The 25,013-nt window shown below is 43.9% G+C and overlaps 1 protein-coding gene across 1 annotated transcript in view; it reads left to right on the plus strand.

Moving 5' to 3' along the window:
- Positions 1 to 25,013, plus strand: part of patj (PATJ crumbs cell polarity complex component) — a gene marked incomplete at its 3' end in the record, with an annotated part of 120,580 nt that overhangs the window by 61,792 nt on the left and 33,775 nt on the right. Inside the window, exons 31-33 of the mRNA XM_083766793.1 lie at positions 2,743 to 2,836; positions 7,259 to 7,290; positions 8,694 to 8,713. Coding sequence (XP_083622919.1) covers positions 2,743 to 2,836; positions 7,259 to 7,290; positions 8,694 to 8,713 — 146 coding nt within the window. The remainder of the gene's footprint in view (positions 1 to 2,742; positions 2,837 to 7,258; positions 7,291 to 8,693; positions 8,714 to 25,013) is intronic.

The raw sequence follows: 25,013 nt of genomic DNA on the forward strand, positions 1-25,013 counted from the left end.
TAAAACTAGAACTGCACTCTGTCCCCTTTATAAAAACCCCTTCATAAAACTAGAACTGCACTCTGTCCCCTTTATAAAACCCTTCATAAAACTAGAACTGCACTCTGTCCCCTTTATAAAACCCTTCATAAAACTAGAACTGCACTCTGTCCCCTTTATAAAACCCTTCATAAAACTAGAACTGCACTCTGTCCCCTTTATAAAACCCTTCATAAAACTAGAACTGCACTCTGTCCCCTTTATAAAACCCCTTCATAAAACTAGAACTGCACTCTGTCCCCTTTATAAAACCCCTTCATAAAACTAGAACTGCACTCTGTCCCCTTTATAAAAACCCCTTCATAAAACTAGAACTGCACTCTGTCGAGTGCATACTTGCTTGTTGCACACTAGTAGGCCATAAATGGCCTACTAGTGCTCAAGCAGAGTGCGCAAGTACTGTAGACCGCTAACAAACGTTCAAATCTCAGCCTCTCTGTGAAATAACGTTTGCAATATTGAATTATTATAGGTTTAGCTATTTGCTACATACCTTGCTTTTGGAGGAGAAAAAGTAGTATTTTTTTTGAAGTATGGTGATGATTACTTATGCCTGTTATGGCAGTGGTGTCAGATTACATACATGTATACAGGGTTACATACATGTATACAGATTACATACATGTATACAGGGTTACATACATGTATACAGATTACATACATGTATACAGGGTTACATACATGTATACAGAGCATTACCTTTAGTCCACCAGACACTGAAACATGTCATCGTCACCATCGATAACCAATCATACCCTGGCATTGGTACATATATTTATCACGTCATATGCTCATATGTCAGATATATGTGTATATGTAATTTCCGAGTTTATTAGTGGTATCATGTGGTTACTCGGTTGGTTTGATGCGTATGTCCCTTTTTTTTTTTTATCCACCCGAACACTGAAACAACACATCCTTACGTCACCATCGTAAATAAATTATTTAAACCCTGGCATTGGTACATAATCTTCATCACATCATGGGACACACGCGGAAAACAGATCTACAAGCTCATAGCTACGAGCTTGTAGGTCTGCTATTTTTGAAAAATCGAAGAGCGACTGACATAGAAGACATTTTTTTAGAATCTCTGATCTCAGGTCAGAATGAAAACTGTCAGGATGTAGAAGACATTTTTAGAATCTGATCTCAGGTCAGAATGACAACTTTAGTTTTTTTCAACCAAGGTTCATGTTTTAGGTTGTTATTAGAGAAAGTAAAATATGAGTAATTGTTTTTTCATTTGCTGCTTTATTTTGTTTTAGGGATTTTAGCTGTTTTTTACAGGGGGGCGGGGGCATTCGAGCATGGGGCTAAATATGTATTTCTTTACAAATTTTTATAGCGATTTATTTTTTTATTATTTACTCTAGTCCTACTAGACCCCATCTGGCCACAAAAGATCACAGGATCTACTGAATGTGACTGACATATTGAGCCTATACACACAGTGTGGCTTCCCCCCAGTAGGCTACCTTCATATTCAGTAGATCCTGTGATCTTTTGTGGCCAGATGTAATTTCTTGGGGTTTATTAGGACTATAGTAAATAATAAAAAAATAAATCGCTATCAAATTATGTAAAATAATACATATTTAGCCCCATGCTCGAATGCCCCCGCCCCCCTGTCAAAAACAGCTAAAATCCCTTAAACGAAAGAAAGCAGCAAATGAAAGAAAATTAACACTCATCTTTTACTTTCTCTAATAACCCATTCTGACCGGGCACCCATTTTGGTGTCGGCATCATGTTATGCTTTAGCTATTGAAAAATAGCAGATCTACAAGCTCATATCGCGCCACCGAGAGGCGCGATACGAGCTTGTAGGTCTGCTATTTTTGAAAAATCGAAGAGCGACTGACATTTTTAGAATCTGATCTCAGGTCAGAATGGGTTCATCAGACCAGTGTGAATCCGGCGGAAACCTTGTATGAATCTGATCTCAGTCAGTCAGTCAGCAGTCAGTCAGTGGTGTGCTACTGTGACTGGCCAGCAGAGGGCAGCACAGCTCCATTATGTTTTCAGCCTGCAGTGTTGGAGTTGACCTTCAGCACTGCACACGCACGCACATACACACCCGCACACTCTCGCACACACACACACACACACACACACACATGCGCACACACTCACACACTCACACACACACACACACATGCACGCACACTCACACGCCCAGTCATTAAGACATGTGAATCCCTTGACTCCTTCAAAACCGCCCTCAAAGGGCACCTACGGATGGCTGCAATTCGAAACTGGCCTCTGTAAAATCTGAATCCCCTCCACCGCCCCCCCCCCCCCCCCCCCCTTTCCCCTCACTGTATATGTATCTTTTCCCTTTTTGCTTCCTATATGATGAATTCCTGTTCTGTTCTTTAACTACATAGAAGTGTCTATTTGTATGTCTCTAAATGTTTTGATGAATTGAACAATGTGGACCCTGTTGTAAACAAGTGTAATGCTTAATTGGTTCGTCCACTCACAGTTAACAGTCTTTGTATTGAGTTTGTGCTTGAAATGTACTGTAATTCTGCAAACTGTTAATAAATATTTCAATCAATCAATCAAAACACACACACACACACACACACACACACACACACACTAGTTAGACAGCATAATATCCGGTCGTTTGGTTGTCCAATCACTGCTTCTCAAACCTTTTCTCCTCCCCCCCCCCCCCACACACACACACTTTAGAAAGCAGCAGTAGCTCCGCCCCCTGTGAGACAGCCCCCGCCCTACCGACCTCCCAACCAATCAGAGGAAGACCCTGATCTGGTGCAGGCCAGAGGTTAGTAACACACACGCATGTCGTACGGACACACACACACCTGCACACACACACACACCTGCACACACACGCACGCACATCATACAGACACACACACACGCACGCACGCACGCACACACACAGTGATGTGGGCAGGGAAACAAACCTATACCTTCTATGATGTCACTGAGAATCATGAAGGAACTGAAAGACCTGCCCACCTCTGACATCATTATGATGTCACTGAGCATCATGAAGGTACTGAAAGACCCGCCCACCTCTGACATCAGCAAAAATGTAATCATCCGGGTGGAAATCACCCGTGTTTAGTGTTCTAGGTCTTAACATTTATCTTTGTATCTTCATGTAGCTTCCATTGACAATGAAGGGTATTAGCATGTGTCTGTAGTAATGCTGTTCATAGCACTGCGTTGTGTCTGTAGTCATGTGTATGTAGTAATGATGTTCATAGCACTATGATGTGTCTGTAGTAATGCTGTTCATAGCACTACGTTGTGTCTGTAGTCATGTGTCTGTAGTCATGCTGTTCATAGCACTAGGTTGTGTCTGTAGTCATGCTGTCCATAGCACTATGTTGTGTCTGTAGCCATGCTGTTCATAGCACTATGTTGTGTCTGTAGCCATGCTGTTCATAGCACTAGGTTGTGTCTGTAGTCATGCTGATCATAGCACTAGGTTGTGTCTGTAGTCATACTGTTCATAGCACTACGTTGTGTCTGTAGTCATGTGTCTGTAGTCATGCTGTTCATAGCACTACGTTGTGTCTGTAGTCATGTGTCTGTAGTCATGCTGTTCATAGCACTAGGTTGTGGCTGTAGTCATGTGTCTGTAGTCATGCTGTTCATAGCACTAGGTTGTGTCTGTAGTCATGTGTCTGTAGTCATGCTGTTCATAGCACTAGGTTGTGTCTGTAGTCATGTGTCTGTAGTCATGCTGTTCATAGCACTAGGTTGTGTCTGTAGTCATGTGTCTGTAGTCATGCTGTTCATAGCACTAGGTTGGCGGTGCCCGGGATCGAACCCATGACTTTGACCTTGTGAACCCTTTGACCTTGCGGTCCAAAGGCCATAGCTCTACCTACTAAGCTATGGCGGTCCTTCCACCAAAAACACTGCTCTCTATGCTAATGCTAAGCTATGGTGGCCCTACCACCAAAAACACTGCTCTCTATGCTAATACTAAGCTATGGCGGTCCTACCACCAAAAACACTGCTCTCTATGCTAATGCTAAGCTATGGCGGTCCTACCACCAAAAACACTGCTCTCTATGCTAATGCTAAGCTATGGCGGTCCTTCCACCAAAAACACTGCTCTCTATGCTAATACTAAGCTATGCTCCTACCACCAAAAACTCTGCTCTCTATGCTAATACTAAGCTATGGCGGTCCTACCACCAAAAACACTGCTCTCTATGCTAATACTAAGCTATGGCGGTCCTACCACCAAAAACACTGCTCTCTATGCTAATACTAAGCTATGGCGGTCCTACCACCAAAAACACTGCTCTCTATGCTAATGCTAAGCTATGGCGGTCCTACCACCAAAAACACTGCTCTCTATGCTAATGCTAAGCTATGGCGGTCCTACCACCAAAAACACTGCTCTCTATGCTAATACTAAGCTATGGCGGTCCTTCCACCAAAAACACTGCTCTCTATGCTAATGCTAAGCTATGGCGGTCCTTCCACCAAAAACACTGCTCTCTATGCTAATACTAAGCTATGGCGGTCCTTCCACCAAAAACACTGCTCTCTATGCTAATACTAAGCTATGGCGGTCCTTCCACCAAAAACACTGCTCTCTATGCTAATACTAAGCTATGGCGGTCCTTCCACCAAAAACACTGCTCTCTATGCTAATGCTAAGCTATGGCGGTCCTTCCACCAAAAACACTGCTCTCTATGCTAATACTAAGCTATGGCGGTCCTTCCACCCAAAACACTGCTCTCTATGCTAATGCTAAGCTATGGCGGTCCTTCCACCAAAAACACTGCTCTCTATGCTAATACTAAGCTATGGCGGTCCTTCCACCAAAAACACTGCTCTCTATGCTAATACTAAGCTATGGTCCTACCACCAAAAACACTGCTCTCTATGCTAATACTAAGCTATGGTCCTACCACCAAAAACACTGCTCTCTATGCTAATACTAAGCTATGGCGGTCCTACCACCAAAAACACTGCTCTCTCCATCGTCTGCACTTGCACTCCGTCCGCCCGTCTGTCCGTCCGTCCGTACGTCCGTACGTACGTCCGTCCGTCCGTCCGTCCGTACGTCCGTCCGCTACCAGCTAATCTCCGGCACCGTTGGCCCGGTCGATGCCAAACTGTGTTTTCAATTCTTCCACAATGGCCTGTTATAGCGCCACCATGAGGCCGGCTTTTTCTAAACACTTTTCATTACACATTTGTGACCACATTTGACTTGAGGGACTGCCATTGGATTTCTTTGGATTTTCGTTTCTTCATATCATGTGAAAGCTTCAAATATAGATCTATTGGTTGTTCAGTTTGACCAGTTTTGAAGATACTTAGCGAGTTGAAAACAGGCTTGAAAGGTTCACTTCTGTGGACTCTAACATTACACCTATAGCTACATGTTTAAGCATTTATTTCATATTTACATGTCTTCTGTGGTCTCTAACATTACACCTATAGCTACATGTTTAAGCATTTATTTCATATTTACATGTCTTCTGTGGTCTCTAACATTACACATATAATTTACATGTTTAAGAATTCATATTTACATGTCTTCTGTGGTCTCTAACATTACACCTATAGCTACATGTTTAAGCATTTATTTCATATTTACATGTCTTCTGTGGACTCTAACATTACACCTAGCTACATGTTTAAGCATTTATTTCATATTAACATGTTGATTTCAGCTCTGATATTTATTTCAGACATGCTCCAGTATGTGAAGAGTCTGCCTGTGCTATTAACTCCTCATTTTGGATAAATAAATAAATACATTCAGTTTTTTCTCCTCTGGTGAAAGTCTGGTCACATTTTACCCATACATCACGCAAATACACTATCTCTATAGTCATGTGATCAACACAGATTTGGTCCATTTCAAACAAAATGTTCAAAACGTGGGACCAGAGGGGCACTTCTTCTAGTTTGCCTATATGTTTCCATTCCCACTAACAACAACGCACACGCGGCCTGAATGCCCCCTGCCGACAGATTCAGCAGCGCAGCTCGAAAACTGTTCTTGAGAGATAATAATAATAGCTCAAATTTATATAGCGCTTTTCTAAATACCCAAAACGCTTCACATAGGAACACTATGAACAGACTTTAATAAGAAACAAAAACAAAGCAAAACATAACAGATACAACAATAGCACAGGGTTAAAAAGATAAAAGGATAAACGAGGCCTCAGCTGAGGGAGCGGGGGAGGGGGGGGGGACATATGGTTCAAGAAGATCGGAGAGGTAGGGGGGAGCCAGGTTATTGAGAGCTTTGTAGGTGGAGGTAGGGGGGAGCCAGGTTATTGAGAGCTTTGTAGGTGGTGAGCAGGATTTTGTAGTGAATTATTTTTTTGACGGGAAGCCAGTGTAGGCCGTGGAGGACGGGTGTGATGTGGTCTCTGGAGCGTGTACTGGTGAGCAGGCGGGCAGCGGAGTTTTGCACGTGTTGTAGTTTGTTGAGGACTTTGGAGGTGGTGCCATTGAGTATACTGTTTCAGTAGTCAATCCGGGTGTGATGAGGGTTTACAGTCCTATACCAACGGCATACATGTGCGTCGTAGCGCGGGTTGTTTACATCCCTACTAACAAAAGAACTCTAGAGAGAGACCCGGAAAAGAAATCCCCGTTAATTTTCCATCATAGACTTTTCAAAAAGTATTTATTTAAAGACGTTTACGCCGCTGGACAAAGCCAACTCATGACAACGAAACACTAATTTTTTTTGGGCCGAACAGATAATAAGAAAGAAGAAGAAAGCTGCAGGTTACAACACTTTCTTTGTGGTTTTTATTCTTTGTAATTCTTTGTTTGGTCCAAAATATTGTGTTTGTTGTCGTGATTAATTTCCTGGGCCTTCATGGCGTCGTCATGAAAGGGGGCGGGACTGCAACGCTCTATAGGGCTATGGCTAGGTCTGACCGTGAGCCAATCACAATGAAATATACACTATTCAATATCTCTCTCTCTCTCTCTCTCCCTATCTCCCTCTCTCCCTCTCTCCCTCTCTCTCTCTCTCTCCCTCTCCCTCTCCCTCTCCCTCTCCCTCTCCCTCTCCCTCTCCCTCTCCCTCTCCCTCTCCCTCTCCCTCTCTCTCTCTCTCCCTGAGTCATACCTCGACGTAAATTGTCCTTCCCAATGTTAATAGTGTACGAGAGCCTGTGTGTGTGTGTGTGTGTGTGCGTGCACGGTGTTAATGTGTGTGTGTTTGTGTCGTTGCAGGGTCACACAGCGTGGGACCTTCACACAGCACTGCCTGACGGAGCCATCTCTGTGTGTGTGTCGCTGGTGTTGGGCCGTGTTGTGTGTGGTCTGTCCTGTGTGTGTGTGTGCGTGTGTGTGTGTGGTCTGTCCTGTGCGTGTGTGTGCGCGCACACGTGTGGTCTGTCCTGTGTGTGTGTGTGCGTGTGCGTGTGTATGTGTGTGTGTGTGTGTGTCAGAGGTCATCTGGCTTGTACCACAGACATACAGACTGAGCATCTCCATAGCAGGTCCATACCACACCACACGATGCAAAGTCAATGTTTGCTGTTTACATTTCTATATTCTTTGATTCTTGAAATTAAAATAGATTTATTTGATGCCGCTACCATATCATTACAACGCTAATCGATACAATAAATTATTTGCATTGCGAAACGAATCGATACGATTGTGTTTGTATTGCAAAACGATACGATTCAAAGTGAAGCGATACATTAATGTTGCTGTTTACATGTTGTTGTACTTTGATTAAATTGTCTTTTTTTAATGCAGTTATAGTGTATCGTTGTACTGTGATTAACCACCCAGGCAGACGTTATCCCGTTCAGTTATGTTCAGTTTTGCTCAACCTTTTTAATGTCAAGTAGCGATTATCAAACGTATTTGCAGTGCCTATACGTTGAAAGATCTGTTGCCCGTGGACAAGGCACGTTACCTCCGCAAGTTAGATATTATCGGCATAGATGTTTCTCCGTATGTGATTAAGGATTGGACCAAGTTGCATTATTGGCAGCCTTAGAAAATTCTTACCCCGGGCTAAAACCGGATGTGGGCGTTCCTGTCTAGCGTGGTGTCAGTGTATGGGTCTGTAACTCTTAAGAGTGTACAAATGGAAGCTAAGGGTTCCATTTGTACTCTCAGAATTAAATTAACATTGATTTTACAATATAAATTGGGGGTCCCATAGATGGAGTTTCCATTAAATGGGGGGTCCGTAGACTAATGCATGTCAAACTGGGGGTCCTTGAAATTAAACAGGTTGAGAATCACCGCTAGAGCCGTAAACATCTTCTCTTATGGGGGTCCCTGGCATATATTTTTAAATGGGGGTCCGCGGGATGATTGGTGTCAATTTGGGAGTCCTTGACGTGAAAATGTTTGGGAACCACTTTTGTAAATAACGCGTAACGTTAGCGATGTAGCTAGCTAGCTAGCGTGCCACAGTTGTGTTTTTGTTTTGTTTATATCGGCACAAATGAAACGAATCGTCCAATCAAATCAACCGGTGTGTCATCGTGTGTTTGTACAGAAAACAATGAAAACATGTACGTACGCTTGATAATTTATAAAAGGTGGAATCAATATAATTTGATATAAAAGGTGTTTATGGAGCATTTTGTCTTAAGTGTCTGTTTTGTGAACCGATTGTGAACATATATAAACTTTATTACAGGCTCGTACGAGGCCCACAAGGTAAGATATATATATATATATATATATATATATATATATATATATACATATACGAGAATACAAATAAATGAAAATAAAAAATACAGTATGTTTGTCCAATGAGTCCATTCAGTGAGCGATCCAGCCTGCTCATGGACTTGAATATCAGGTTCTTCAACAGAGCCATGAACGTAGTGAGACCCAATGAACAGAAAAGCCCACTGGCTCTCTAGTGCTCCAGTGGAGCTGTGAATATATATCCACTCCAATCCACTTTATTTATATAGCACTCAGAGTTTACAAAGTGCTGTACAGGAGAAAAATAAAAACAAATGCTACTAAAGCTACCACACAGAATAACAACAGCGAGAAAAACAGACAAACAACTGAGACACATTACAGAAAAACAACAGCGTCACAGTGAGACAAAACACATACAAGGACCGAAGGAACTCAAGCGGAGTTAAAAGCCAAGGCATAGAGGTGGGTCTTTAGGCCAGATTTAAAGGTCTCGATGGAGGGGGCCAATTTGACGTGGGAGGGGAGTGCGTGTACTGTACATGCAAGTACATTAACACTGTGTGTGTGTGTGTGTGTGTGTGTGTGTGTGTGTGTGTGTGTGTGTGTGTGTGTGTGTGTGTGTGTGTGTGTGTGTGAGTGAGAGAGACTGTCCTTGACCTGAATGGTACACTCTTAAATCACACCGCATGCACACGCGCACAGCTATTTTCGCTGGTTTGAACTTGCGTGCCCAAAAATAGGACTGAAAGTTGTTGAAAGAGAACTTCAAAGAAAAACAGAGCATCCAAAATAATGTCTTAAATCAGACTGCGTTGTGTTGTAGAATATTAAACATATATCAAATAATGTCTTAAATCAGACTGCATTGTTATATATATTAATATTAAACATATCACATTTATATATAATTCACAGATTTCAGAGATGGCTTCTAGGCATGTAACCATATATTGTGAATCGATCTGTGTGTGTTTGTGTGCGCCTGCGTGCACGTGTGCGTGCGTGCGTGTTGAGGGAATGGATACAGAATGGTTGAATGGCAGAGAGAGAGAGAGAGAGAGCACTGGTTACATAGAGAGAGAGAGAGAGAGAGAGACACTGTTGGACACACAGGAAGGACGATGTGCACGTACACACACACGCATTTATTGAGATGTGTGTGTGTGTGTGTCTGTGTGCGCGCACAATCACAGGAAATGATTGTAAAGGTAATATTTGTGTGACCTGTCTCTAGGTCATCCTGAGAGACAGACATACAGACAGGCAGGCAGGCAGACAGACAGACAGGCAGGCAGACAGACAGACAGGCAGGCAGGCAGGCAGGCAGGCAGGCAGGCAGACAGACATACAGGCAGGCAGACAGACAGACAGGCATGCAGACAGACAGGCAGGCAGGCAGACAGACAGACAGACAGACAGGCAGGCAGACAGACAGACAGACAGTGTGAGAGGGAGGAGACGATTGAGTGTCGTAGAATGGAGGAGGGGAGAGAGAGAGAGAGGTTAGAGCAGGGGACTGCTGGCTCAGTATAGCGTAGCGCACACACACACACACACACACACACACTGCTGTGTTCTCTCTCTCTCTATCTCCCATAGGGGTCGGTGTCTCTCTCTCTCTCTCTCTCTGTTCGCTCAAAACAATCGTTCTGAGCATCACTGCAGAGCTAAACACGCTAGGACGACGCACACACAAACACACACACACACACACACGCGTGCACGCACACGCACACGCACGCACTCACACGCACACACTATAGGCGGTGCTGGAGGGGGAAGTATGGACGATGTTGTCAGGTCAGTGTGATTATTGTGGTGTGTGTGTGTGTGTGTGTGAGTGTGTGATATTGTACTGATTACCCTCATATCACCCTCACATCTGAGAGATGAAGACAGCTAGCTGTCTGTCTGTCTGCCTGTCTGTGTCTGCCTGTCTTTGTGTCTGTCTGCCTTGTCTGTGTGTCTGCCTGTCTGTCTGTCTGTCTGTCTGTCTGTCTGCCTTTGTGTGTCTGCCTGTCTGTCTGTGTGCCTGTCTGTCTGTCTGTGTGTGTGTCTGTCTGTCTGTCTGTGTCGCGGTGTCCATATAAGGAGACAAAGTGCAGTTTGAAGCTGATAGTTTTGCAGCTTAACCCCATGACCCCTTTTTTATCAAAGGATCTTTACATAGATGCATTTCATTCACCCATTCGGGGGCCACAGGGCCCACGGGGATCCAACCGGGCCCACGGGGATCGAACAGGGCCCACGGGGATCGAACAGGGCCCACGGGGATCGAACAGGGCCCACGGGGATCGAACAGGGCCCACGGGGATCGAACAGGGCCCACGGGGATCGAACAGGGCCATTGATGTTGGTACCATTAGGAGAGATAACAGGTTGTATTGATGTTGGTACCATTAGGAGAGATAACAGGTTGTATTGATGTTGGTGCCATTAGGAGAGATAACAGGTTGTATTGATATTGGTACCATTAGGAGAGATAACAGGTTGTATTGATGTTGGTACCATTAGGAGAGATAACAGGTTGTATTGATGTTGGTACCATTAGGAGAGATAACAGGTTGTATTGATGTTGGTACCATTAGGAGAGATAACAGGTTGTATTGATGTTGGTACCATTAGGAGAGATAACAGGCTGTATTGATGTTGGTACCATTAGGAGAGATAACAGGCTGTATTGATGTTGGTACCATTAGGAGAGATAACAGGCTGTATTGATGTTGGTACCATTAGGAGAGACAACAGGCTGTATTGATGTTGGTACCATTAGGAGAGACAACAGGCTGTATTGATGTTGGTACCATTAGGAGAGATAACATGATGTTGGTACCATTAGGAGAGATAACAGGCTGTATTGATGTTGGTACCATTAGGAGAGATAACAGGCTGCATTGATGTTGGTACCATTAGGAGAGATAACAGGTTGTATTGATGTTGGTACCATTAGGAGAGATAACAGGTTGTATTGATGTTGGTACCATTAGGAGAGATGGCTGTATTGATGTTGCTACCATTAGGAGAGATACCAGGTTGTATTGATGTTGGTACCATTAGGAGAGATAACAGGCTGTATTGATGTTGGAACCATTAGGAGAGATAACAGGTTGTAGTGATGTTGGTACCATTAGGAGAGATAACAGGCTGTATTGATGTTGGTACCATTAGGAGAGATGGCTGTATTGATGTTGGTACCATTAGGAGAGATAACAGGCTGTATTGATGTTGGTACCATTAGGAGAGATAACAGGCTGTATTGATGTTGGTACCATTAGGAGAGATAACAGGTTGTATTGATGTTGGTACCATTAGGAGAGATAACAGGCTGTATTGATGTTGGTACCATTAGGAGAGATGGCTGTATTGATGTTGGTACCATTAGGAGAGATAACAGGCTGTATTGATGTTGGTACCATTAGGAAAGATAACAGGTTGTATTGATGTTGGTACCATTAGGAGAGATAACAGGCTGTATTGATGTTGGTATCATTAGGAGAGATAACAGGCTGTATTGATGTTGGTACCATTAGGAGAGATAACAGGCTGTATTGATGTTGGTACCATTAGGAGAGATAACAGGCTGTATTGATGTTGGTACCATTAGGAGAGATAATAGGCTGTATTGATGTTGGTACCATTAGGAGAGATGGCTGTATTGATGTTGGTACCATTAGGAGAGATAACAGGTTGTATTGATGTCTGTACCATTAGGAGAGATAACGGGTTGTATTGATGTTGGTACCATTAGGAGAGATAACAGGCTGTATTGATATTGGTACCATTAGGAGAGATGGCTGTATTGATGTTGGTACCATTAGGAGAGATAACGGGTTGTATTGATGTTGGTACCATTAGGAGAGATAACAGGCTGTATTGATGTTGGTATCATTAGGAGAGATAACGGGCTGTATTGATGTTGGTACCATTAGGAGAGATAACAGGCTGTATTTATGTTGTTACCATTATGAGAGATAACAGGTTGTATTGATGTTGGTACCATTATGAGAGATAACAGGTTGTATTGATGTTGGTACCATTAGGAGAGATAACAGGCTGTGTTGATGTTGGTACCATTAGGAGAGATGGCTGTATTGATGTTGGTGCCATTAGGAGAGATAACAGGTTGTATTGATGTTGGTACCATTAGACGAGATAACAGGTTGTATTGATGTTGGTACCATTAGGAGAGATGGCTGTATTGATGTTGGTGCCATTATGAGAGATAACAGGTTGTATTGATGTTGGTGCCATTAGGAGAGATAACAGGTTGTATTGATGTTGGTACCATTATGAGAGATAACAGGTTGTATTGATGTCGGTACCATTAGGAGAGATAACAGGTTGTATTGATGTTGGTACCATTAGGAGAGATAACAGGCTGTATTGATGTTGGTACCATCAGGAGAGATAACAGGCTGTATTGATGTTGCCATGTTGGTACCATCAGGAGAGATAACAGGTTGTATTGATGTTGCCATGTTGGTACCATCAGGAGAGATAACAGGCAAACGTTGATCAATATAACAGTTATTGGCCGAGCAGCACTGAGTGAGTGAATCTTTCATGTGCATCAATATAATCAAAGACATTTTTCCAGATTGAACAATATTGTATTTCCACTAGTAAGAGATATAATTTTTTACAACATTTCTTATTTGCGAACATTTTGCCTTGCTGCCGGTTTTATTTTCTTTACTTCTACGTGCATGCGTGTGTGATCTACAAGCTCATAGTGATCTACAAGCTCATAGCGCGGCACAGAGAGCTTCTGTCAGACGTCAGTATCAGTTGGTGTAACTCTGTCAGACGTCAGTATCAGTTGGTGTAACTCTGTCAGACGTCAGTATCAGTTGGTGTAACTCTCTCAGACGTCAGTATCAGTTGGTGTAACTCTCTCAGACGTCAGTATTAGTTGGTGTAACTCTGTCAGACGTCAGTATTAGATGGTGTAACTCTGTCAGACGTCAGTATTAGTTGGTGTAACTCTGTCAGACGTCAGTATTAGATGGTGTAACTCTGTCAGACGTCAGTATTAGTTGGTGTAACTCTGTCAGACGTCAGTATTAGTTGGTGTAACTCTGTCAGACGTCAGTATTAGATGGTGTAACTCTGTCAGACGTCAGTATTAGTTGGTGTAACTCTGTCAGACGTCAGTATTAGATGGTGTAACTCTGTCAGACGTCAGTATTAGATGGTGTAACTCTGTCAGACGTCAGTATTACATGGTGTAACTCTGTCAGACGTCAGTATTAGATGGTGTAACTCTGTCAGACGTCAGTATTAGTTGGTGTAACTCTGTCAGACGTCAGTATTAGATGGTGTAACTCTGTCAGACGTCAGTATTAGATGGTGTAACTCTGTCAGACGTCAGTATTAGATGGTGTAACTCTGTCAGACGTCAGTATTAAATGGTGTAACTCTGTCAGACGTCAGTATTTGTTGGTGTAACTCTGTCAGACGTCAGTATTAGATGGTGTAACTCTGTCAGACGTCAGTATTAGATGGTGTAACTCTGTCAGACGTCAGTATTAGATGGTGTAACTCTGTCAGACGTCAGTATTAGTTGGTGTAACTCTGTCAGACGTCAGTATTAGATGGTGTAACTCTGTCAGACGTCAGTATTAGATGGTGTAACTCTGTCAGACGTCAGTATTAGTTGGTGTAACTCTGTCAGACGTCAGTATTATATGGTGTAACTCTGTCAGACGTCAGTATCAGTTGGTGTAACTCTGTCAGACGTCAGTATTAGATGGTGTAACTCTGTCAGACGTCAGTATCAGTTGGTGTAACTCTGTCAGACGTCAGTTTTAGATGGTGTAACTCTGTCAGACGTCAGTATTAGATGGTGTAACTCTGTCAGACGTCAGTATTAGATGGTGTAACTCTGTCAGACGTCAGTATTAGTTGGTGTAACTCTGTCAGACGTCATTATATAGCGTCGCAGTCCCGCCCCCTCGAGAGACCCGGAAAATAAATCCCCATTAATTTTCCTCCTAGACTTTTCAGTATTTATTTAAAGACGTTTACGCCACGGACAAAGCCAACTCGAATCGTGACAAATCATGACAATAAACACAATGTTTTGGGCCAAACAAAGAATTAGAAAGTAGAACAAAACGGCAACTATTTTTGTTGTTTTTCTGTTGTTTGGTCCAAAATATTGATTGATTGAAGAAGTACAGTACATTTCAGGCACAACTCGATACAAAAGACTGTTAACTGTGAGTGGACGACACCATACAGCATTACACTTGTTTACAACAGGGTCCACCGTTTTCAATTCATCGTAACATTTAGAGACGTGCAAACATACACTTCTATAAAGCCAAAGACAGGAAACCATCATGAAGGAGGTAAATAGGGGGAAAAAAACATATACATTGAGGTGAAAAAGGGGTGGTGCGGGAATCAGATTTTACGGGTGTCATCACTTCACTTCCGACATTCACACACCGACGGTGGCGAGCTCACACCGACCGACGCATCGGAGGCGTCTGCAGTGGCGTCCAGTGGCGTCTTGCCTATAAAAGGACACTTGGACATGTGGACAGGAGGAGGAGGAGCCGGGATTCGAACCGCCGACCCACGGATCACTGGGCGGCCCCGCTCTACCTCCTGAGACACACAGTCATAACTCATCTTTCACACTGTTGCATTGCGCAGTGGCTGATAACACTACCCCCCTCTCCCTCTCATCGTCTCTTCTCTCTCTCTGTCTCTCTCTCGTCTCTCTCTCTCTCTCTCTCTCTCTCTTCTCTCTCTCTCTCTCTCTCTCTCTCTCTCTCTCTGTCTCTGTCTCTGTCTCTGTCTCTCTCTCTCTCTCTCTCTCTCTCTCTCTCAGCTCTCTCATCTCTCTCTCTCTCTCTCTCCCCCCCCCCATGCCTCTCGATGTCTCTCTCTCATACTGCAGTGTAGTTATCAGGGGCCAGTGTTTACGTTTTGCAGGTGAAGAGTGTGTGTGTGTGTGTGTGTGTGTGTGTGTGTGTGTGTGTGTGTGTGTGTGTGTGTGTGCAGAATGGATTTGAATATATTCCATCATGATAATCCGTTCCACAGTTCTGAACAGTTGAATGTGTCTCGTTTTCAAACCACCATAGAGCTGAGGGGGAAAAAAGGCGTTTTATGAATCTGAATATGTGACTAAATTTGACTGGGGGATTGACTTGGATTTGGATTGTTTTTTTTTTAATTTTCGTTTTTTCCATGTCACGTGAAAGCAGGGAATCATAGCTTCAAATTGACATATTGCTTGTTCAGTTTGAATCAATCTTTTTTCCCAAAAGGTGGTGGCTGACAATAAAATGGTGAAACTATAACTAAAATGGACTAAGCAAATTAAGCAATGATTCGACTGCACAGTAGTCAAAATAAATAAACTTCAAATGTCACAGAGGGGGTACTTAGCTCGTACTTTGCTTGCCTCTGCTCAGATTGGTTTGCTTCCTCTTTCACTGCCTTTCACTGTGACCTTCACTGTTCCCAGTTGGTGTAACTCTGTCAGACGTCAGTATCAGTTGGTGTAACTCTCTCAGACGTCAGTATCAGTTGGTGTAACTCTCTCAGACGTCAGTATTAGTTGGTGTAACTCTGTCAGACGTCAGTATTAGATGGTGTAACTCTGTCAGACGTCAGTATTAGTTGGTGTAACTCTGTCAGACTGTCAGTATTAGATGGTGTAACTCTGTCAGACGTCAGTATTAGTTGGTGTAACTCTGTCAGACGTCAGTATTAGTTGGTGTAACTCTGTCAGACGTCAGTAATTAGATGGTGTAACTCTGTCAGACGTCAGTATTAGTTGGTGTAACTCTGTCAGACGTCAGTATTAGATGGTGTAACTCTGTCAGACGTCAGTATTAGATGGTGTAACTCTGTCAGACGTCAGTATTACATGGTGTAACTCTGTCAGACGTCAGTATTAGATGGTGTAACTCTGTCAGACGTCAGTATTAGTTGGTGTAACTCTGTCAGACGTCAGTATTAGATGGTGTAACTCTGTCAGACGTCAGTATTAGATGGTGTAAACTCTGTCAGACGTCAGTATTAGATGGTGTAACTCTGTCAGACGTCAGTATTAAATGGTGTAACTCTGTCAGACGTCAGTATTTGTTGGTGTAACTCTGTCAGACGTCAGTATTAGATGGTGTAACTCTGTCAGACGTCAGTATTAGATGGTGTAACTCTGTCAGACGTCAGTATTAGATGGTGTAACTCTGTCAGACGTCAGTATTAGTTGGTGTAACTCTGTCAGACGTCAGTATTAGATGGTGTAACTCTGTCAGACGTCAGTATTAGATGGTGTAACTCTGTCAGACGTCAGTATTAGTTGGTGTAACTCTGTCAGACGTCAGTATTATATGGTGTAACTCTGTCAGACGTCAGTATCAGTTGGTGTAACTCTGTCAGACGTCAGTATTAGATGGTGTAACTCTGTCAGACGTCAGTATCAGTTGGTGTAACTCTGTCAGACGTCAGTTTTAGATGGTGTAACTCTGTCAGACGTCAGTATTAGATGGTGTAACTCTGTCAGACGTCAGTATTAGATGGTGTAACTCTGTCAGACGTCAGTATTAGTTGGTGTAACTCTGTCAGACGTCATTATATAAGCGTCGCAGTCCCGCCCCCTCGAGACCCGGAAAATAAATCCCCATTAATTTCCTCCTAGACTTTTCAGTATTTATTTAAAGACGTTTACGCCACGGACAAAGCCAACTCGAATCGTGACAAATCATGACAATAAACACAATGTTTTGGGCCAAACAAAGAATTAGAAAGTAGAACAAAACGGCAACTATTTTTGTTGTTTTTCTGTTGTTTGGTCCAAAATATTGATTGATTGAAGAAGTACAGTACATTTCAGGCACAACTCGATACAAAAGACTGTTAACTGTGAGTGGACGACACCATACAGCATTACACTTGTTTACAACAGGGTCCACCGTTTTCAATTCATCGTAACATTTAGAGACGTGCAAACATACACTTCTATAAAGCCAAAGACAGGAAACCATCATGAAGGAGGTAAATAGGGGGAAAAAAACATATACATTGAGGTGAAAAAGGGGTGGTGCGGGAATCAGATTTTACGGGTGTCATCACTTCACTTCCGACATTCACACACCGACGGTGGCGAGCTCACACCGACCGACGCATCGGAGGCGTCTGCAGTGGCGTCCAGTGGCGTCTTGCCTATAAAAGGACACTTGGACATGTGGACAGGAGGAGGAGGAGCCGGGATTCGAACCGCCGACCCACGGATCACTGGGCGGCCCGCTCTACCTCCTGAGACACACAGTCATAACTCATCTTTCACACTGTTGCATTGCAGTGGCTGATAACACTACCCCCCTCTCCCTCTCTCTCTCTCTCTCTCTGTCTCTCTCTCTCTCTCTCTCTCTCTCTCTCTCTCATCTCTCTCTCTCTCTCTCTCTCTCTCTCTCTCTCTCTCTCTCTCTCTCTCTCTCTCTCTCTGTCTCTGTCTCTGTCTCTGTCTCTGTCTCTGTCTCTGTCTCTGTCTCTGTCTCTCTCTCTCTCTCTCTCTCTCTCTCTCTCTCTCTCTTCCCCCCCCCCATGCCTCTCTATGTCTCTCTCTCATACTGCAGTGTAGTTATCAGGGGCCAGTGTTTACGTTTTGCAGGTGAAGAGTGTGTGTGTTGTGTGTGTGTGTGTGTGTGTGTGTGTGTGTGTGTGTGTGCAGAATGGATTTGAATATATTCCATCATGATAATCCGTTCCACAGTTCTGAACAGTTGAATGTGTCTCGTTTTCAAACCACCATAGAGCTGAGGGGGAAAAAAGGCGTTTTATGAATCTGAATATGTGACTAAATTTGACTGGGGGATTGACTTGGATTTGGATTGTTTTTTTTTTAATTTTCGTTTTTCCATGTCACGTGAAAGCAGGGAATCATAGCTTCAAATTGACATATTGCTTGTTCAGTTTGAATCAATCTTTTTTCCCAAAAGGTGGTGGCTGACAATAAAATGGTGAAACTATAACTAAAATGGACTAAGCAAATTAAGCAATGATTCGACTGCACAGTAGTCAAAATAAATAAACTTCAAATGTCACAGAGGGGGTACTTAGCTCGTACTTTGCTCCTCTGCTCAGTTGGTTTGGCTTCCCCTCTTTCACTGCCTTGACCTTGCTTCATTCACTCTGCTCAACCCTGGTCAAATGACCTGTGTGTCTTAATGGTAATGTCTTGCAGTGATTGTAAGTGAGTCCTCGAGTCCTGGGCTCCACGGCCTCCAGGTGGCGTAGTCGGCTACTTTAAATTATACTTTTTTTAACCTCGCAACACAAACATTAAACGCCATTGACAATAAAGAGACAATGTGACGTACATTCTCCCTACATTGTCAATGGCGTTTACAAAACAAACATTGGACTAAAGACAAACATTAACCCTGTATATAGGAGGGGCTAGGGGAGGGGCTAGGGGCCCCTCAACAACATTAAACCTGTATATAGGAGGGGCTAGCGGAGGGGCTAGGAGCCCCTCAAAAATGTGTGATAAGATGTCAGTGACAGGGAGGTACATACGAAAATAGACATCAAAAGGCGCAATTGGCACCGAACGAGTTAATTAAAAGGCGTCAGCATACGACGTAATTACAACATTAAAAGTCCATAGACTTGGCTTAACCATACGACATAATTAAAACATTAAACGTCCATAGACTTAGCGTCACTATACGACATAATTACAACATTAAAGGTCCATAGACTTAGCGTCACCATACGACATAATTACAACATTAAAGGTCCATAGACTTAGCATCACCATACGACGTAATTACAACATTAAAAGTCCATAGACTTGGCTTCACCATACAATGTAATTACAACATTTAAAGTCCATAGACTTAACTTCACCATACAACGTAATTACAACATTAAAAGTAAAAAAAAATGAAAATATTATATAGTCAAATATTAAACCAAAAGTTATGGAATGATTGCTATTTGCTGTTTGGCCAAAATGGACAATCAGATTGCATGACCATATTAGCCATCCTACAATATGATGCAATCATGCAATGACATCACAAAGGTGTAATTGTTCTTTATAAAGACCTATCCGATACTCTAAACATCAGTTAGAGACTTGCAACGAGGAAACCGAGCTGCCTTCATCCTAACAAGTTCCTCTGTAAACTAGTTGTCAAGACTCATTGACTGTGGAGCTGCAGTGTGAAATGTTTCACTGGACGATACCTCTTGAAGGAGAACATAGGGAGGACCAGGCTGCTGCTGTGGTGGTCGGACACGAGATCTACTGCTTTGGAGGAGACGGAAACCAGAGGAGAAGAGATCACATTGAAGTTAAGGTCTTCAACACTGTGTCTTCATGCTGGAGGAAGTTGATCCCAGTGACCCCTGGAACAGGAGAACCTCACCTTGAGGTTCCCTCCGGGCGCTGGGGCCACACAGCTGTGCTGATTGAAGATACTGTCTACCTCTGGGGAGGACATCCTCACTGCAATGTGCTTTATGCATTTGATGTTGACGCCCACAGATGGTTCAAACCACAGGTTTCTGGAACCGTTCAAAAGGGGAGGTGGAACCACTCAGCCTGTGTTTTGGGGAAGGTCATGTATATTCACTGGGGATGGACCCAGACTAGACTCACTAATGACATCTACAAGTTGGACACCACCACAATGGTCTGGACTTTAATTAACACCAGAGGAACTCCACCTCCTGCTTCATCAGGTCACTCTGCTACCGTTATCGGGACAAAGATGTTTGTATTTGGAGGCTGGAGGTGGGATCAGTACTACAACACGATCAGAGTGTTTGACACAGAGACCAACCACTGGCTGGACACACCTTCTACACAGCTTCTACCAGAAGGACGCAGGGATCATTCAGCCTTTACCTACAATGGAGAGCTGTACATATGTGGTGGTAAGGATACGAGAGGAAACCTAAATGATGTGTGGAAATTCAGTCCAGAGACCTTCTCCTGGAAGAAGGTTGAGCCCAAGGGGAAACGCCCACATAGGATGAATAATATGTGCTGTTGCATGGTGGGAGATCGCATCATCCTCTTGGGAGGAGCCAACACCTCTGTCTTAGACCTCAGTCCGAGCCTCAAGACATTATGTAAGCTAGCAGTTATTCAGTACGGTCTGGAGCAGTCTGGACTCCCACACAACATAAGGTGGGAACTGGCAGCCATGCATATAGCGAACAGCAACTGAAAGGATAGCAGTCCTCTAAACCCACAAAGCCCAATAAAAACAAATAGAATGGTGAATAATTAATTATAACTCGGTTTTGTCATTGTGTGTAAAAAAGAATACCCTAGTGGATCCCAGAAGACCCGTAGTGGTGTGTGACTGTGTGTGTGTGTGCCAATAACACTGTCGTGCCAATAATCAATAATCGCGGTAAAACACAACTTCGACTGTAATATCGCTTAACCCATTTGACCGCCTTGGACGAAGGCATTTCTAATCCAAGGCTCGCGTCACCATCGGCTCATCTGCGAGTCACGTGGTCTTTTCAGCGGGTACCATTTTTTTTCATTGAATGATCCCAGGAATGAGGAAGAAGAGTAGAGCCATAAATCACGTGATCACAAGACTTCCCATAACTACGGAACGGACACTGCGTGAAAAGAGGAGTTAATGGGCCAATTATGGGCACTGTATTTTGCCCATAATTATACAGGTGTGATGGTACAATACATAATACAGTTAATATACGGTAATATACAGGTGTGATGGTACATATACAGTTAATATACGGTAATATACAGGTGTGATGGTACAATTGGGGAGTTTACCGGAGTTTGTTGGAAAGTTTAACGGGAGTTTTCCTGTAATATACACATCCGTATTCCATGCTTTTTGCACAGTGGGCGCAAAGTCACAGCATTTTTTTATTTTTTTTAATTCTCTGAGACTCAACTCAGAGTAAGACATCGTCTCTAGCTGCCCTGGCCAGCGATTTCCAGCAGGTTTTCTTTTAACCGTTGAAGACCTATATTATAAAATATTCTCCTCCACCACAATCCACTCACGATCAGAAGAAGACTTTTTGTAAAAAACGCTGTTTTAACTCTTGAGTTAAAGAGACATTTCACCGCTGGAAGAAACTGCAGTCACTCAATGTTAATATTTGTAGTGCATAACAGTAGCACAATTTGAAGTTTGCAACATGTAGTCCAGACTACAATGACCATGATGCTTTGCTGCACTCGCCCCACATTGTGGAGAGGGGGGAGGGGCTGTCTTACTGAGACAACATGTAGTCCAGACTACAATGACCATGATGCTTTGCTGCACTCAGCCCCACCTTGTGGAGAGGGGGAGGGGCTGTCTTACTGAGACAACATGTAGTCCAGAGTCCTCCAGACTACAATGACCATGATGCTTTGCTGCACTCGCCCCACCTTGTGGAGAGGGGGGAGGGACTGTCTTACTGGACAACATGTAGTCCAGACTACAATGACCATGATGCTTTGCTGCACTCGCCCCACCTTGAGGAGAGGGGGGACGGGCTGTCTTACTGGGACAACATGTAGTCAAGACTACAATGACCATGATGCTTTGCTGCACTCGCCCCACCTTGTGGAGAGGGGGGAGGGGCTGTCTTACTGAGACAACGTGCGTCTGCCCCTTAGAGTATATATGAATAGAGTTGGCATCCGAGTTCTCCTTCCATCCACTTGCATCAAGTTGCTCAAAAACGCATGAGGCGATTTCACTCCTCCTTCCGGGTAGGAACAGAGTGCATTCTGGGCTGGATTGCAATAGTGACTGTTTGGCCAAAATGGACAATCAGATTGCATGACCATATTAGCCATCCTACATTATGATGCAATCATGCCATGACATCACAACGGTGTAATTGTTCTTTATAAAGCCTTGTCCGATACTCTAAACATCAGTTAGAGACTTGCAACGAGGAAACTGAGCTGCCTTCATCCTAACAAGTTCATCTGTAAACTAGTTGTCAACTAGTTGACGGTGGAGCTGCTGCTGTGAAATGTTTCACTGGACGATACATCTGGAAGGAGAACATAGGGAGGATCAGGCTGCTGTGGTGGTCGGACACGAGATCTACTGCTTTGGAGGAGACGGAAACCAGAGGGGAAGAGATCACATTTAAGTTAATGTCTTCAATATAGCGTCTTTATGCTGGAGGAGGTTGACCCCAGTGACCCCTGGAACAGGAGAACCTCACCTTGAGGTTCCCTCTTGGCGCTGGGGCCACACAGCTGTGCTGATTGAAGACACTGTCTACCTCTGGGGAGGTTATCCTTACTGCAATGTGCTTTATGCATTTGATGTTGACGCCCACACATGGTTCAAACACAGGTTTCTGGAACCGTTCCAAAGGAGAGGCACGACCACGTCAGCCTGTGTTTTGGGAAGGTCATGTATATTCACGGGGGACGGACCCAGACTAGACTCACTAATGACATCTACAAGTTGGACACCACCACAATGGTCTGGACTTTAATTAACACCAGAGGAACTCCACCTCCTGCTACATACAGTCACTCTGATACCATCATCGGGACAAAGATGTTTGTATTTGGAGGCTACTGGTGGGATCAGCACTACAACACCATCCGAGTGTTCGATACGGAGACCAACCTCTGGCTGGACACACCTTCTACACAGCTTCTACCAGGAGGACGCAGTGATCATTCAGCCTTTACCTACAATGGAGAGCTGTACATATTTGGTGGCTCCAACGGTCACAAGTACTTAAATGATCTGTGGAAATTCAGTCCAGAGACCTTCTCCTGGAAGAAGGTTGAGCCCAAGGGGAAACGCCCACATAGGATGAATAATAAGTGCTGTTGCATGGTGGGAGATCGCATCATCCTCTTGGGAGGAGCCGACAACCCTGGTGACCTGCATGTCTTAGACTTCAGTCCTAGCCTCAAGACATTATGTAAGCTAGCAGTTATTCAGTACGGTCTGGAGCAGTCTGGACTCCCACACAACATCAGGTGGGAACTGGCAGCCATGCGTAGAGCGAACAGCAACTGAAAGGATAACAGTCCTCTAAACCCACGAAGCCCAATAAAAACAAATAAAATGGTGAATAATTAATTATAACTCGGTTCTGTCATTGTGTGTAAAAAATAATACCCTAGTGGGTCCCAGAAGACCCGTAGTGGTGTGTCATTATGTGTAAAAATATTACCCTAGTGGTCCCAGAAGACCCGTAGTGGTGTGTCATTATGTGTAAAAATATCCGAGTGGGTCCCAGAAGACCCGTAGTGGTGTGTCATTATGTGTAAAAATATCCGAGTGAGTCCCAGAAGATCCGTAGTGGTGTGTCATTATGTGTAAAAATACCCTAGTGAGTCCCAGAAGACCCGTAGTGTGTGTCATTATGTGTAAAAATACCCTAGTGGGTCCCAGAAGACCCGTAGTGGTGTGTCATTATGTGTAAAAATATCCGAGTGGGTCCAGAAGACCGTAGTCAGTGGCGTGCACAGACATTTAGAGGGGCAGGTGCTCCAGTGAAAAAAGGGCACCTTGTACAAGCGCATTTTGGGGCGGGAACCCATTTTGGTGCTTTAGCTATTGAAAAATAGCAGATATACAAGCTCATAGCGCACCACCGAGTGGCGCGCTACGAGCTTGTAGGTCTGCTCTTTTTTTATCGAAGAACCACTGACATAGAAACATAGCTTTAGATTGCGGGGGCCTAAATAATACAGTAGAAGCGTTTGTATCAAGAATTGATCAATGTCACCATGGTCCACAAACTACAAATAACCTTTTCTTTTTTTCCCCTTTTTTTTTAGAGCACATTGCCAAAAGGGCAGGGGGTGCTCTAAAGCACCCACTAGTGTCTATCTGTGCACGCCACTGCCCGTAGTGGTGTGTGACTGTGTGTGTGTGTGTGTGTGTGTGTGTGTGTGTGTGTGTGTGTGTGTGTGTGTGGTGTGTGTGTGTACATGGCTGTCATGTTGGAAACGGCAGTAAATCAAGCAGGTGCTCCGAGGTTTGATTAACCATCGGTCTGTTATAGAGCGGAGCGGACTCTGTTATATCGAGAATAACACACGGCTGAGTTCAGTGATTGACCAAATCAGAATCATGCATTCAACCACGCCCTGTGGTCAAGTGCAGCGGCTCGGCCTGGGCCGTGGCTCAGCGGTCCAGGCACCCTGGCTGGTATAATCCGGTCTGGCAGTGTGCCCGCGGGTTCGACTCCCGATCCCCACGGCCTTTACTGCATGTCTTCCCCCCCCCCCCCCCCCCCCCCATCTGTCTCCCCATTTCCTGTCAGCCTATACTGTCTGGCAGGCAAAAAGCCACAA

Source organism: Protomyctophum parallelum, assembly GCF_964188405.1.
Source record: "Protomyctophum parallelum genome assembly, chromosome: 6".
Lineage (NCBI taxonomy): Eukaryota > Metazoa > Chordata > Actinopteri > Myctophiformes > Myctophidae > Protomyctophum > Protomyctophum parallelum.